Source organism: Melanerpes formicivorus, unplaced genomic scaffold (genome assembly GCF_026170545.1).
Source record: "Melanerpes formicivorus ecotype bairdi unplaced genomic scaffold, bMelFor1.0.p_v2 SCAF_7, whole genome shotgun sequence".
Classification (NCBI taxonomy): domain Eukaryota; kingdom Metazoa; phylum Chordata; class Aves; order Piciformes; family Picidae; genus Melanerpes; species Melanerpes formicivorus.
Genome location: NW_027142359.1, coordinates 10,136,088 through 10,151,693, shown reverse-complemented (window position 1 = coordinate 10,151,693; position 15,606 = coordinate 10,136,088). Strand labels below are relative to the sequence as shown.

Below are 15,606 nucleotides of genomic sequence, written 5' to 3'. Positions count from 1 at the left end.
GCTGAAGTGTGACAAATGAAGCTCTGAACCTGAAGTTTCTACTGAATGCCTGTTGTCCATAGTTACCTATTTGGGGTAGTCATTCCTTTTGACGTCTTTGAAATTTCCTGTGGCTACAGTAAGTACTGTGCTGGACTTAAAATACTACTTTGAGAAATACAATTCTACTTTTTTTTTTTTTTTTTTTTTTTTTAATATACTACTCAGTTGAACAATATTCCAGCTCTTAAGTAGCAGCAAATTGGCATTGTTTTGTTTTGAGGCAGGGTGAAGGCTTCAGCCCTGAAGATTCACATCTGCCTACTGCCACATAACTATTCAGATAAAGGACTTCTGTGTATCTTAGTTTTAAACACAATAGGACTGGAATTTTGTCTGTATTGACAACAGTAACTTGAAGGGCAGAGAAACTTGTCCTATCATGTTGTGGGCTACTTAGTATACCCTGCATAATACCATGTTTATGCTTTCACTTGTATGTTGAGGAATCATGAATGAGCTCTCTTAGTATTTAAAAATGAATACTACTGTACTGACTGAAAAGATTATCTGTAAATAGCCAGGAGTCAGGGGAAACCTGGAAGAATTGGATGACTTCTGCTGCTTGGGCAGATGCTTGTGGCCTTTCTGCACTGCTGTGAAGCGCACAACTTTATGTTCAGGAGATACACACCAGCTATTAAGCAGGGTGAAATAGCCTTTAAACACCAGTCTTGAAGTTTTGGAGGTTTTGCAGTGTAGGTTGGTTGGTTCCCCACCCCCAGCAACAGTTGATCTTGGCAATATTAGGTCAGATGTGAAGCAACTGAATGATGGATTTTTGTGTTTCTTTACTGGACTGAAAAGTCTGTTACTAATGTGTCTTACAGAAATAATTTGTATTTGGAAGAGTATGGAAAACCTTTTTTTGCAAGTGTTTAGCTGTGTAATTGCAACTAATACAGCTGTGTTTGTTTTGGTTTTTTTTTTGAAAGGATTAATGAAGGCATCTGGCATGAAACACCTTAGGTGTTATTAATCCCAATTTGTGATTTCACAGACACTGTTCTCTTTAGAAAAAGGCAGTTGTTTTACTTAGCATACAAAGATGCTGCTTACCTCTGGGTTTTCACCAGGAATTTTGATTCTCAAGTCTTTCTTCTTTTAAGAGCTTCATGGAGTTTGGTTGCTTGGGTTTTTCTGGTTTGGTTTGGTTGTTTTTTGTTTGGTTGTTTTGGTGTGTTTTGTTGTTTGTGGTGGTGGTGTTATTTTGGGCCTTATTTGGATTTTTTTTTTGGTTGCTTGCCTTCCCCCTCCCCCCACCATAAAAAACAGAGCTTCATATTAGTAATTAGTCTGTCTATGAAAACTACATCTAATTGTCCTTTCCTGTGATCTTCAAGTATGCCAGTGTGACCCATAAAAAAAATTATTTGCCTCAATCCAGACAGAACCTGAAACTAATCCAAACTGAGGTTTTGTAATCATTTCAGTGAGTACTTCACATACTGTCAATGTCCAAGGCCTGAGTAAGGATGCCTGCAACATACACACAGCTGCAGGAGGAGGCCTGGATCTGGTTCAGTTTGCTTGTGTTGTTTTTCCTCCGTTTTTGTAAATTGTCTACATCTCCTAATTATTTTCTGAGCAGAGTCAGTGTAGGTTTTTCTTGTACTCTGACTTTTCAGCTTTTTTTTTTTTTTCTTCTTCTTTTAGCAGATACACAACTAAGCTGTTCTGTTAAAACTGCACTTCTTGTTTTCAAGCATGAAAATAAGAGGAGCTAAGGAAAGAAGTATTATGTCATTGTCAGCATAGTAGTATGTAATTTTGAGATGACAATGCTTATATGCCAGGAAGAAGGGAGAGGGAAAATACACCAACAGTTTATAATTGTTTGAAGTACACTAGAGTTGCTGTTAGAATATGGAAATATCAGAATTGTTTATATAAAAAGAAGAGAGCTGTGACTTGAATTTGATTCCAGAAGAAACTGATTGCTTTAGACCTCTGAAAATACAGACTGCAAAGAAAAAAAATCCTTAAATAAAACTCCTGAGGAAGAAAGTTGTGAACAATACTTTTTTCATTCTTAGTTTTTCTTTTCAAATTAAATAAAAAATAGAACTATCAACTATTTTATTAAGCAATACAGGGCATTTGAAAATAATGTTTTGTAGAGAAAATTTGACAGTGAATAAATACAGATCATGTCTTGGGCCATCTACAATCAATTTATTGAAGAGCGAGATTGCCATGATGTCTTGTTCAAGTGATCAGAAGCAGTGACTGAGATAGTATAACTTTGTTCTCTGGAGATCGTCTAGACCAACTCTTCTGCCAGAGTGGGTTCACCTAGAGCAGACTGCATAGAATAGCATCCAGGAGGACTTTGACTCTACAGAGACTCCACCACCTCTCTGCACAGAGGTGGCTGAGTCTCTCTGTGTTCATCTGCATTGTAAAAATTCGTTGGTTGAGGCTCAGATTTGCTTGTTGAATTTGACCTCAGACGTGGGTAGCTGTTCATCCTCCCCTTTCCCAGTCCTCAAAGCAGCTGTGACTATTGCAGTTCAGCATAGAGTCATCTTTCCAACTTCAGGGAAAGAAAAACTGAGAAGAGGAAGAATGGTGTTACCAACCACCTTAACATCCAGGATAGCTGTAGAATAGCAGCAAAGAGGAAATAATCAACTTTGGAATGGGGACGAGGAAAAGTCAGCAGTGGCTTCTTGCCATCCTTTTGAGGCAAGTAGTCCAAAATGCCAGGATTTCTGTTGGAAAATGACCACTTTTAGCTAGCAGAAAGAGTGCTGAAAAGCTCTCTTCTATTTGGATTCTGAGGGGTTTTCTGGGGAATTACAGGATAGTATGAGAAAAGGCTTAATGAAGTGAAATAAGGTTTTATGTAGATAAGAGGACAAAACTGATAGGAGTAGATACAAGGTTCCTGAGCTCAAGATGATGGATTTTAACAAACAGGTTAACACTAAGGATATACAGGTCTGGTGAAGCTTATCCCTCCAATTGCAAAAAAGTAAGCAGCAGCAGAAGTTTGATTAATACACCCTAACCTGAATTACAACTCTTAGAACTTACCTCCTTTATCTGAACCAGAATTTTCATCTAGATATGCTGTTCTGCATTGCTCTTTCCTCTATAAATCACTGTAACAGAAATGAGAAATTAGGAAAACTTCATTTATGGAAAAGCAACAGTCTTGAGAAATCTTTGTTTTAGTAGCTGCTTTTGAAGGGTGGTTTCTAGCAGTTTACACAAGCAAATAAAGCACAGGACTACCCTGTTGAAACTCAAGATGTGAAGTAGAGTAAGTTGAGGTAAACCATAGTTTTTACCTTTTAAAAAATCATGAAAATCAATTTCTAATGGCATACAGTGAGGCTGTAAAAGATAAGCCTGCCTTTTATTATGTGCTATCAGGTAGAATGCATGATGGTCTAGGGCCACAATATAGGTAAGATTTTATTTATTTTTAGTGATACATTGTAGGATGGGGGTAGGTGTTTGAGACAATCCTGCATAACATGGACACAAACGCCAAGTATAAATTCTGTTACGTGCATATTATTTGGAGTTAGATGATGCTAACACACCTTACAAACATAATGGGTTTGGAATTGAGGTACTGTGAGCCTTACCCATTCCAACAGAGCTTCCAGAACAGGTTACTGAAATGACATGAAACAGTGGTGTGTAAAGGTTAGGTGTCAAATTGCAAGCCAGAAGCCTACAGTAGCCTGTAGAATGTAGTCCATGCTATACAACTGCAATCCCATCAGATGGCAGTAGTTTTGTAATGGATTACATTATGTCCTGGGAAAGGAGTTGCTACCCCTTTAAATACATTTTTACTTAAAACATGCTTAGGAGTGGTTCATAGGAGTTCTTGTTGTGTTTCTTTACTCAAGCCCAATAATTCTACAGAAAAATAAGAAAGAAAACCAATTAAAAGTGCTCATTTGTTTGCTTTGGTATTCTAACCACTAATAATCTCCCAACAGCGTTTCTCTATTTACCATGTTATGGGTGATGGAGTTAAGAGGATAAGTATAGCTTAGTATGCCCAGTCCCAAAATACTCCTGTGAAATTCATGTCACAGATGTTGCAAGACAGCACTTGCGAAGCTTACTCTGGAGTCAACACTAGAAAAGTTCTACTCCACGCCACCTTTACTTACATAACTTTGGATTACATTTTAACCACCTAGCATGCATAGGCAAAAATACATCATTCAAAGAAATTTTAAGTTTTACCTGAATATATTTTTTTAGGACAAAATGTAAGCTTCGTTCCCTTATCAGTAACTGGAGCTACTACCACTGTGTAGATGTCCCCACAAGGTATCTTGGTGATATCACAGTGACTTTGACCTGAGGTAGGGGTACAGGTAAAGTTGCCTTTTGAGCCACGTAAATCAGTGTTGTAGTTTGTTGTTACATCAGAAACTTGCCAGTATACTCTGATGCCATTATTGCTGAGTCTATATAGCTTCACCCCAGAAGGGCAGCAAGCACCTAATAAGAAATGTGAATAAGCAAGTTTTGTGAACCTACATTATAAATTCCTAGAGTACATTTAAGACCAGATGATATGATTACTAACATATTAAATAGTAGCATTTCAATGACAAATTACTTCTTCACAGAAAGCTAAAATAATTCTTCAACTGAACTAGAGGAGAAAATGTACTTTTAGACTCTTATTATGGAGCTGGAATTCAGCCATTGCTTTACATGTTGAAATACTGTTACTCCTGACTATCGAGGCATCAGGGCTGTCTTGGAGTGCTCTGAACCCTTCTGTGATCTCTCAAATTTTACTATGCCATAGCACAATTTACATTAAAAAAACTGGTTCTGGATCAGTATTACCAGAACTTCTTTATAGGGCCACCGGATGACTGTTGTAGGAATAGTATTTAAATTATATAAGAAAATGAGCCAAAGTGCATTTATGTAAAAGGGGGAATTTCAGCTCCACTACTTGTGAGAAGGGACACTATATAAAGTTGTATATTGAGTCTTTCTTCCCAAATACATTTACAAGTTACGTACTGGAAGAATATCCTTGATATGTGCAACTGGATGCCACACCTGTTTCACTAATAGCTTTCAGAGATACTGTATAGTTGGTACTGCATGTAATGCATCCCAGGAGACAGTGGTTTTGGAGAGTGTGACACTTTGCCTGCCCTTTTGGAGACTCCAGTGTTGTTACATACGTTTTTGCACCCATCCCAACAGTCCAGCTGATATTTGTTACAGACTGCGTCACTTGGGTTAGTATCAGATCATCAGGGCAACAAGGAGCTTAAAAAGAATAGAAAACAGAGAAGTAAATTCCATTTTGTACTTGGAAAATGGAAGGTGTAACCACAATAGTACAAAATCAAGAGCCAAGAAATTAAGACATGCATAGTTCTCAGAGAAAAATACCTGATTATTCTGGCAAGCTTCTAATAAACAATGCCAACATAAGATCAGTTTGTCTGTAACAGTGGGTTATACCCCCGGAATTGTTACAAGGTGACTGTTCACTAAGATACTAAAAATTACTAAAACTTGTCATCAGAATATCAGGGTACATCTGTAGTTTAATGAAGCAGAGTGCTTCTCTACTCCTCCAGTCATATAGCTCAGACCCACTCTGTCTCTATTTAAAGCCTCTACAACCTAAAATGACTGCAGCCAAACTGTCTGTTAAAAATAGATTCTGGTGTAATCACTGAACTGTGCCTAGGGATTGTCTGGGTAAGTGGTAGAGGATAAAATTCTGCTAGCAAATTAATAGCAAGAATGGTGAGTAAGCTGTGCTTTAATGTGACATTGTTGACATGGGCCTCACCTCATTGCCTCTCCCAGTAATATTAAAAGTCAAAATGCTGACAAGGAAGTTATGCAGTACATTAGTGGATTTTGTTACTACATTTTAGTCAGCTGTGACAGATGATAATTAGTTGCACTAAGGCTTCTCAGTATGAGGCAAGTGCCAAGTGATAGTTCCTTTTCACACAGTGGAAGATACATACATGTTTAAGCAGAGGACATTCAGCAATAGATAGTATAATGCATTCACATTGTAAATAAAAAGGTAAAGCCAAGAACATATAAAGAGGCATAGAAATATTTTAATACTATGCTGCTAAGTATGTTTCACCATGTACAATTCCCACATACCAGTCTCCAAAGGGACGCTGTAGCTTGGTAAGCTCTCTCCTGCTGGTGATCTTGCTATAGCGCTAACAGAGAAAGCAGATCCACAGGGAAGATTAATTAGGGTACAGGAATTTCCAAAGCTTGTGCAATGCCAAAGTCCAGCCCCTCCTCTGGCAGTGACAATATAGGTAGCTGCTTCGTTGTTTGATTGCCAGTGCACACTGATTACAGAATGAGCTTCCTTTGAGATATTTTTTATTTCAGGACTGCAGGGAGCTGAAATATTTCATATTAACAGTATTTAAACAGATTGTTTATGCACACCATATTAAGTTACACATGAACATTAAATTCCAGTTATAACTGACAAACTACTTTTGAAAAGATATTGATTCTTAAATGTTTATTCCTTGTGAGAATTTATAGCTTATGACAGAACTAACAACAGAAGGATTTTTCCACACACACACACAGAGATTAATTGTACATCTGTTCTTCAAAAACTTGAAGCTACCAAAAGCTTTCAATCCAAATTTGCTTGTAGGTCTCTGCTTACAGTGCATTTTGTAAAGACTTCCTGTATTTATTGTTTTTAAATTATTTTTATCAGTTACAGTGTCACTCCAGCAACATGTTTTATCTATGAATCACTGCAGGGTCCAACTAATGGTTTCTTCTGTTAAACAAGAATGATGGTAGTACCTGTTGCCACATACTTGGATGCACAGGACGTGTTGCTGCCCCTGGCCTCACTGAAGGAATTAACGGTGATCTCGTAGCGGGTGTCGCACTGCAGAGCCGACAAGGTGCAGGCCGTGGCGGTGTCGTTGCAGAGCACAGTACCGCCCCAGCCCACGGCTCTCGTTTCATACGCTTCAGCACCGCGGACAGGAGCCCAGGTGACCTGCACTGTGTCGCTCGACACAAAGGCGGCCCTCAGGTCGCTCGGGCAGCAAGGAGCTAGGGTCAGACAAGGCAGAGGAGGAAACCTGAATGTCAGCTGAAAACTGGCACAAAACCAGAAAGCCTTGTTTTGTTTATCCAACTGCTTAATGTCTTAATTCTTCACGGGTGACTGTGGAAACAGTCTCATTGCTTGTAGACTTATTATTGAATCAATTCAGTTCCTCCTGCCAAATCAAGAGGGCACTGTAGTGTATCAGTAAAACAGGAATTACATATATCTTTGATTTAAAATCTGAAAGCATCAAGAGGTTCAATAACTCTGTGTCCTTCATACTTTCCCATTTGAACTCATCATTTTTTCATTTTCCAAATATGAACACTCTCTATGAACAGGTTTAAGACTTTGGTACACCCTTCCTAAGGCAAGAGAAAAAAGACAGGACTGGAATTCAAATGCCAGGACTGTGTGTTACTCATAGGTCCCTGCCTGATGATCGTGAAGTGTTTGTAAGCACGTTGTTGCACTAGACTATGCCAGTTAAATTCAAATGCAATATGAAGTGGTCCTTTTTCAATGCCTGATTTTGTATGTTTTGCTCAAAAACTGAATAAAAATAGGTTTTGAAGTCAGTATCTTCCAATAAAAGTCAGTTGACTCTGATGTAAACACAAGTAAAGGATGCAAGATGAATTTTTAAGAATACATTGCTACCTACCAGTGGTATAATTGAATACATCACCCAAAGGACTCTGCCCTGCTTTGTTATATGCAAAGACACTAATGAAGTAAGTGAAGCCACAGTCTGACTGGAAATGGCATTGAGGATGTGATGTGTTGCAGTGCACTTCCAGGCCATCATCGCTCTTCACAAAAACCACATAGTAATGACCAAAATTGACGTTAGACCATGATACTAACAAATGTCCAGGTTCATCCTCTTCAATTGATATATTTACTGGTGCACAGGGAACTGGAAAAATAATTAAAAAAAAGAAAGAAAGAAAGAAAAGGGAATTGTAAACAGAGTATTTTTATTGAAGTTATACTTCTGGAGAATAAAGGAAAACCTGGAACACAAGAGAATTATTCTACTTGAACAGTTGTTCTGTCTAGTTCAAGAAAACAGCCACTTCTCCACCCTTACAGAGGATGAAAAGTGTCATTTTTACAGAATTAAATAGATGCTAACTTCCTGTTTTACAGAAAAGATATTTGCTTAAGGAGCCCCTGTGATCTGAGACAGTGGCACCAGACAGTATTTCGAAAGGAACTGACAGAATCTGTGTTCACAGCTAGCAGTTCTGGATAACAATAGAAATAGCAGCTTGAATAGCAGCTGGCATCCAAAAGCTTATATGTGAAAACCCATTCTATACTGGTCTGAAACTCACTGGCTGTGTCTGAAAGGAGCTGTCCTTTGCTCAGGTTTCCTTTCTGAAGGCTTCCCAAAATACCACATTAAACTAAGAATCCATGGCTTTTGCTTAAGTAACATTTACTTTCTAGCTAAAACAGTTCAGCTTGCTGCTATTACAGCTCACAGCTTAAATGCTGTCTCTTGATTAAGGCCCGTTAGATCCACCTCCAAGATGATCTCATGGATGACCTCTAACTTGTACCAATAAGAAGTCAAAATGAGGCAGGCTACATCAAGTAATTAAGTAAATAATGTTGAGTCTTTAAGGTAGCACATAATAACATAAATAGTTTAGGTCTTGCTTACATTGGCAAAGTATCTAACAGGTCAGGAAGCAACAATCTCTGACATGGCTGTGGTGCTCAGTAGCTGAAATGAGTAACCTTTTGTCCAGACAAAGCTACTACATGAGAATGGTCCATGACCTCCTTTCTAACAACCAGGTTTAGCGTAGAAGAGTTCTCAGCCTAGGGCCAGTCCTTAATGCTATTTCCTCATATATTTCTCCCAATCTGACACATTTGGACAGATCTGTTATTCCTTATGTTTGTTTTACACTCAGAAAATTGACTTTAGACCAGCTACTTCTGTAAGAATTTTCCTCTGTAAGAGGAAATTGCAGTCACACTGCTTCAGACAACAATATATAGACAATTGCAGAGTATGAAGAAATTTCAGGCTATTACACCAGAAATAGAAAAGTATATGGCACAGTTCATGCATGAAGTTCAGCAGCAGAAATAACTGAGAACCACTTGTGAATTATAAAGTAACACACATCAAAGTTAAAGCAGTGTATGTTAAAATGCCATTGGCTATATAACAACCAGTGATACATACCAGTTTTTAAGCTTACTGCATCAGTAGGCTTACTGGATCCAGCATCATTGTACGCTGTGACAGAAACATAATATTCAGAGCCACACTGGAGTGATGGCACCATGCAGGAGGCAGAAGATGTGTTACATGTCAGTTTCAAGAGTCCACTGGAGGCTGTCACACTGTAATTTAGAGCCCCTTCTGATGGCATCCAAGAAACAATAGCTCTTAAAGCACCACTATTAAAAGCTACTTGAACATCTGCTGGTGTACCAGGACCTACGGTATATCAGTTTGGAACACATAAATACAACTGAGCATATGGCCTACAGACATCATCTTTTTCATAACTAGCAAGCTAAATACAGTATTTGCGATGTAGACCTTACCCTCATTCATAGTAAAGTGACAATTTACAAAACAAATAGTTCTACCCGTACACCATCACAAAGCTTTCTGGTGAAGGCTCCTTGCCTTATTTGCTTCTTACAATTAGAAAAATCTGCAGATCAGACTAGGCTGATTTACTCAGGCCTATCCTAGGTAGAGGTTCAGTAGTAGTTAATGGTATCCTTGCTTCAAGAATATTCATTTAACACAGACATGTCAACTCAGCTTTAAAGAACTCTGAGGTGGGGTAAAATTTGTATGATGTGAAAATCTACCGAATGTATCTTTGAAAAACATAAAATAATCACACATACACATGAATACTTCCTGCTGTCTCTTTTTTAAATGCTTAGTTGTTTTCAGAAAAGGAAATGTCTTACTTGTTCTTTGGTTATATGTGAAATCATCACCAGGTATCCCATTAGCATTCCAGGCATATGCCTTGATACTATAGAGAGTTCCTGGATCTAGATTTGTAAATATCAAAGAGGTATTGGTGGTATTCTCCTTCAGCATTCTGCCCAAACCATCTGATCTTATGAGGGACACAGAGAATCCAGCTGCCATATACACAGCTTTCCAGCTCACTGCAATGGAGTCACAGGTAGGAGAACTAACAGACAGAATTGGAGCAGCCAGGACTGTAAAGTAAGAACATCAATTAAGTTTTTAGTTTTTCAGTAATATCATTTGAAAGGGCAACATTTGAAATAAATACACAGAAAAAAAAATTATGAAACTCAGCAAAAACAAAACCAGAGAAATAAATCAATGCAAGACTGACAGAATATATAGGGACACTGATTTGGGGCATCCATTATGGTCAAGCATTGGAATGGGCTGCCCAGGGAAGTGGTTGAGTCACCAACCCTGGATATGTTTAAAGGTGCTTTGGATGTGGTGCTTGGGGATATGGTTTAGGGGTGAAACTTGTAGAGTAGGGTTATTGGTTGGACTTGGAGATCCTGAGGGTCTTTTCCAACCTGCATGTTTCTGTGATTCTGTACTACAGATATTGTAAAATGAAGGTAATTCATATGCAAAGTTTGAAAGATTGAGTGTGTAGAAGAATGAGAACCACTAGGAAGATACTGCATTTCCAGTCCTTTTAAGTTCTACATTGTCTTATTATATTACTCTCTTAGTTCTTTCTTCATCTATTCCCTCAAGTTATGGCTTTTGTTTAAAAATAATTCAATTTTGTTAAAATACATATAATCATTTAAAATATCCTAAAATTGACAATCAAGTATTTAACTTACAGTAATGTCATAAAATAAACTGTTCATGCAGACTGGTCACTAAGTCAGATGGTTGAATTTTAATCCTCAAAAAATTGAAGTTTTTTTTATCAATACAACTTAAAATACAAAATTATAACAATTCAGTACTGGTATGTGCCTGGGTATACTGCTTGGTTTCTGTTCAAATGTTAAAAAATATTTTAAAAAGTGAAAAGGATGCTTGCATAAATGCACTATAATACAGTACACAATTTGAAATAAGAGTAAGAATGAAACTCTACCTGTTTTTGCTTTTCTGAAAGGTGAAGGCTGGCTTTTTCCTCCCGAATTTATAGATCTGATAGTGATTCTGTACAAGGTGGCAGGTTTCAGACCTGTCACTGTGCCTGGAGAATCTGTAACCACAGCTTCAATAAGGGAATCTCCTCCTTCTGCAGTCAGCAGGTAACTAGTAGCCCCAGGCACCGCTCTCCATTCCACTGTGATGCTGTTGCTAAGTTTTGAATAAGCTTGGTCAATAACAGGTATGTCTGGAGCTAAAATGGAAATAACAACAGACATGCTTAAGGCAGAGAACTCAGCTTTATGTAGCTCCAAGTGCTCTGAACATTTGACAAAGCGTAGGACAAATGGCTTACGCTTCCTATGAATTTTTACAATTTAAGTTAAACAAAGTTTAAATAAACATTAACAAAATACACAGTTTTGGGATATTCTAGACCAGCTTTTAATGTTTCAGTAAAAACATTCTAGTATTCTTCAAATCACTATTGAAAATTACCAGTAATTTGCCTAGGTTGCACCAAGAGGTCTATTTTTTGTCCTGCTCTATAGTCAATTAACTATAATGGATGTCTATAGAAAGTGATGTACAAAAGCAATATATACAAAGAAGTGGTGGATGTTTACACAAAGCAGTCTGAAACAGGATGCTGAATCATAGGCATTTCTGTATCATCGTATTAGTTTTGGAAGGAAACATGGGAGGTCATCTTACCCAACCCACCACTCTGAAAATATAATTAAATGCTCTTTTGTTACTCAGCTATAGTCAGACACTCTCTGCTGCACCATTTGTAAAAACAGTAACATATATTCTATAGAACCATGCCTATGGAACATTTGCAGGTGTGTCTTTTGCCATCTCTGACCGAGCTATTACACCATGATTTTTTTTTCCCCTTTTAAAGTATTTTCTTTACTAACAATTCATAAAAATTTCTGTGCAAGTTGAATTGCTTGCCTAATGGCCAAGCAGACAATAAATAGCACATGATTTTTGTCAGAAAAAAATTACAGGACATTAATCATTAATACCTGTTCTCTTGTAACTAAGCTAGCAATAGAGTTTTGCGGGTTTTTTTATACTTACAGTTTTAGACACTGATACTTTTAAATTTTTTACTGTAATAATTACTTCTGTAAGAAGAAAATTCTATTGGGAAAATAATGGCTATTTCTCAAAATTATCAGTTAAATTATTTTAAAACCAGAATTCCAACAGAATAGTTTTTTTCTCTCACATTTCAGTGATGAAACCAAACGTAACTTCTGTTTTACATAGATACTCCTCCAACATCCATCAACGACTTACATGCTACAAGTCCTTGTGTAAATGAAACAAAAATACTGTTTATCAGCATCGGTACTGAAAAATGTATCTAGTTTCACATCTGCATTTGTAATGAAAGGGTACATGGTCTGGAAAGATGCTGTATGAGCAAGCCGTGTGGCAGGGCAGGGAAACACATACATGAAAAACAAAAAGAGAGGGACAAAGGAGCTAAGCATGCTAATATTGAATCCAGTAGCAAAAGGCTTCAACTGAAATGGCAGCTAATCCCCTACCTGTACAACGAAACACCAAGGGTAAAATCACAGTTCTACACAGATCAACAGAAATTACACTTCACAAAGCTTCTCTTACTCACCTGTTGACTGTATGATCTGTGTTTCTGCAAGAGTAATTCCATTCTTGTCAATGGCTTCTGCTTGTATAGCATAAACAGTATTGGGAATTAATGAAGTTAGACTTCCTTTCAGTGTAACATCACTAAAATGAGCCAGTAATGAATGGCCTACAGCATTCACAGCTGTAGCTGTGACTCTGTAAGAAGAGGCTCCTGAGAACTTGGGCCATCTGAGATGAATGCTTTGTGATGTCACATTGTATACAGACACAGAGAAACCTAAAAAAAAACCACACCACACCACGCCATCGTTATCAACCCCCCACATTTCAGTCATTCCTGAATTTAGTCAAGCCTTGACAAGAAGATTGTTCAGTGTCTTATCAAGCATCTACATCACCTGGTTTTCATACAATAGGCGTTCCACTGAATTTGGAGTGCTGTTTCCCTTGGTCACTTTTGCAATCCATTAATTAGTGAAATAACTGATGCTTGATCTCACAATATCATGTTATTCTGGGTATAAGCTGGGTAGGGGAATATACAACTGGTGTCAGTAGTATTCCACATAGGAACAAGATCAAATTGTTGTTTTACAAATCACAAAAAGAACGTTACAAGTGTCCAGATACTACAATGACATTGCCTGCAGTGTCTGAGCATTTAAGACTTGACAGTGCAGTATATGCAGAGAATTAATGAATTCTGAGAGCATTTCTTGCAATCTTGGATTCTTCACATTTTAAACTAGTCAGTATTCACATTTAAGGCAACTGGGGCTGGAGGCAAAAAATAGGAAACTGAAGAAAGTGTAAAATACTGTAAAGCACTGGAAATATTTGCTCTTAGATCATACTTCTGGTATGTTTTGGTTGTTTTTATGGTTTTGGTTTTTTGTAGGTTTTTTGTTTGTTTTTTGAGGTGAGTAAGATTGGGCCTTTTCTGTTTAAAGTACAGCAATTAATTGGGTGCAAATATGGGACAATTTGAATCCTGTTTGTAGCACAGTTATGTACATAATGAAGTTTGTCTAGTTGAGTGTTCTCCCTGGTCCACACTAGTGTCAAGGCACAAGTGATCTGTCAGAATCTTTGTGTGAGTGTCCAATAAAATTTAGACTCCTAAAGATGAGGTTTTAAATTTTTATACGTATATTTATATATTTTTTTAAGCTGAATCAAACTTGAAAGCTGCTAGAACTTACAGAATGTTTTATTAGAAATCACACACATGTTCTCCTCAAACCCATTCAAAAATAAGCAGGCAAAACCAAAATCACTATTTTGAAGATTTACCTGTGTTAGCTGAAAAGATCTGAAAAGGAAGATGTAAAAAAATTAGGAACATACAGGGAAATATTTTGTCAAATTAAAAAAAATAGTAACAACAACTTATAATACAACATTTTAACCCCACATTTTACTGATATGATCTATTTGCTCAGATTCTTTAAGCATGGAAAGTTTACGCAGCTGATGAGACTTGGTACAGGTAAACAGGTTGTACTACTTCTTTTTCCTCTCTGAATCTGCCTACTGATCCAGATTTCAGTTGTTCAAAGACTTTGAAGTGCCCTAATATATTATTTTTCAGTCACTTGTAAATACTGTAGAAATAGTAACAAAATACAAATGTAGCAGTGGGTGTCAGCCTCTGCCCTAATTTTTGGTTCATTTTCACAAAAAGTCCAATATCATTCTTGAAAATAATTTTAAAGCAAATGAGTTTGCACTCACCTTTTCTAGGCAGATGAAAAGCAGTCCAATAAATATTAATGATTTACTTTTTGCACCACACATCTTTCCAGAACTTGGTTCCAGCCTTCATGTGGAGATGAGCTCCCGCTGATCCCTGATGTGAGGAACAGTATTTTGCAGCAGTGCCTACACCACAGGTTTAGCTCAACGGAACATGAGGAGGTTGCATTAGGTTAGGCCCTCCTACTTGCTGGACTACAGCCTGCTATCAGTTACCAAAACCGTGCTGAAAGAGTCCGGCAACATTAAACTTTTTGGCAGACAGCTGGTGGGTTTCTTCCCTTCTGTTACAGAATGCAGATTCTGTATTGGTTTTATAAGATTAATAAAATAATTAACATCAATGTAAATTCTAAATTTGCTGTTCAGTTTATTATCAATGTAATTTTTGTCTACTTATGTATTTTTGCCAGGAATGATGCCCTCATGGTACTCCCTTTTGAACGAACATGGCCGTACTGCCTGGGAACCACTCTTCCCCATCCTTTGCGTTGGGCAGAGAGAGTTTTCCCTCTAATTTCTTCGTATTCGTTCTACATACTGGTTCCTTTTTGACAATATGCTTTTATGTCTTGAAATGAAAACATCTGACAGACGATGTGAAGCATCAAGAAATAGAATCTTTCTGTGAACCGATGGTGTTTTGCTCGGTAGCTTACACGACCAAACCAGGGAATCTGAAAGCCGCGCTGGCGAAGGGAGTTAGCTTTCGAGGGGATCCGAGACCACGAGAAGCTTTACGGAGGCCGCCTCCCACGCTCAGACGGTCTCCGGCTGCTTCCCACACCGCACAAGGAACCCGCCTCGGGGGAGCTCTGGCGGCGGCTCCCGGCGTCTCTTGCTCACCTTCAGACGAGCAACAGGAGACTCCCTTCTCAGAGGACGAGCCCTGGCCACCGGGCTCTTCCTCAGCAGAAATTTTAGAGCCCATCATCACTGAGAAAATTTGTCCTGCAGCTAGCACGGCTCTAGAGGGATTGGAAAGCCTTCAGAGCAGTTGGCACGG

The 15,606-nt window shown here is 38.0% G+C and overlaps 1 protein-coding gene across 1 annotated transcript; it reads right to left on the bottom strand.

The window, feature by feature from the left end:
- Positions 1-2,140: 2,140 nt before the first annotated feature.
- FNDC7 (fibronectin type III domain containing 7) lies at positions 2,141-15,587 on the bottom strand. Its single transcript, XM_068140940.1, has 14 exons — positions 14,580-15,587; positions 14,139-14,157; positions 12,865-13,122; positions 11,215-11,469; positions 10,070-10,330; positions 9,321-9,578; positions 7,779-8,033; positions 6,859-7,116; positions 6,178-6,432; positions 5,056-5,310; positions 4,255-4,515; positions 3,639-3,668; positions 3,079-3,146; positions 2,141-2,592 (listed from the first exon to the last, which is right to left on the bottom strand). The coding sequence occupies exons 1-13, from the start codon at positions 14,640-14,642 to the stop codon at positions 3,106-3,108; spliced, it is 2,469 nt and encodes an 822-aa protein (XP_067997041.1). The 5' UTR covers positions 14,643-15,587; the 3' UTR covers positions 2,141-2,592; positions 3,079-3,105.
- Positions 15,588-15,606: the final 19 nt, after the last annotated feature.

What these genes read in the sequence shown, in the direction of transcription:
- FNDC7 (XM_068140940.1), bottom strand. Translation starts at nt 14,642, where the DNA reads ATGTGTGGTGCAAAAAGTAAATCATTAATATTTATTGGACTGCTTTTC. An exon ending in ACAGATCATACAGTCAACAG is followed by an intron (nt 11,470 to 12,864) that starts GTGAGTAAGAGA and finishes TTTCCATTTTAG; the next exon opens with CTCCAGACATACCTGTTATT. An exon ending in TCCTAAAAAAATATATTCAG is followed by an intron (nt 3,669 to 4,254) that starts GTAAAACTTAAA and finishes ATGTCATTTCAG; the next exon opens with TAACCTGTTCTGGAAGCTCT.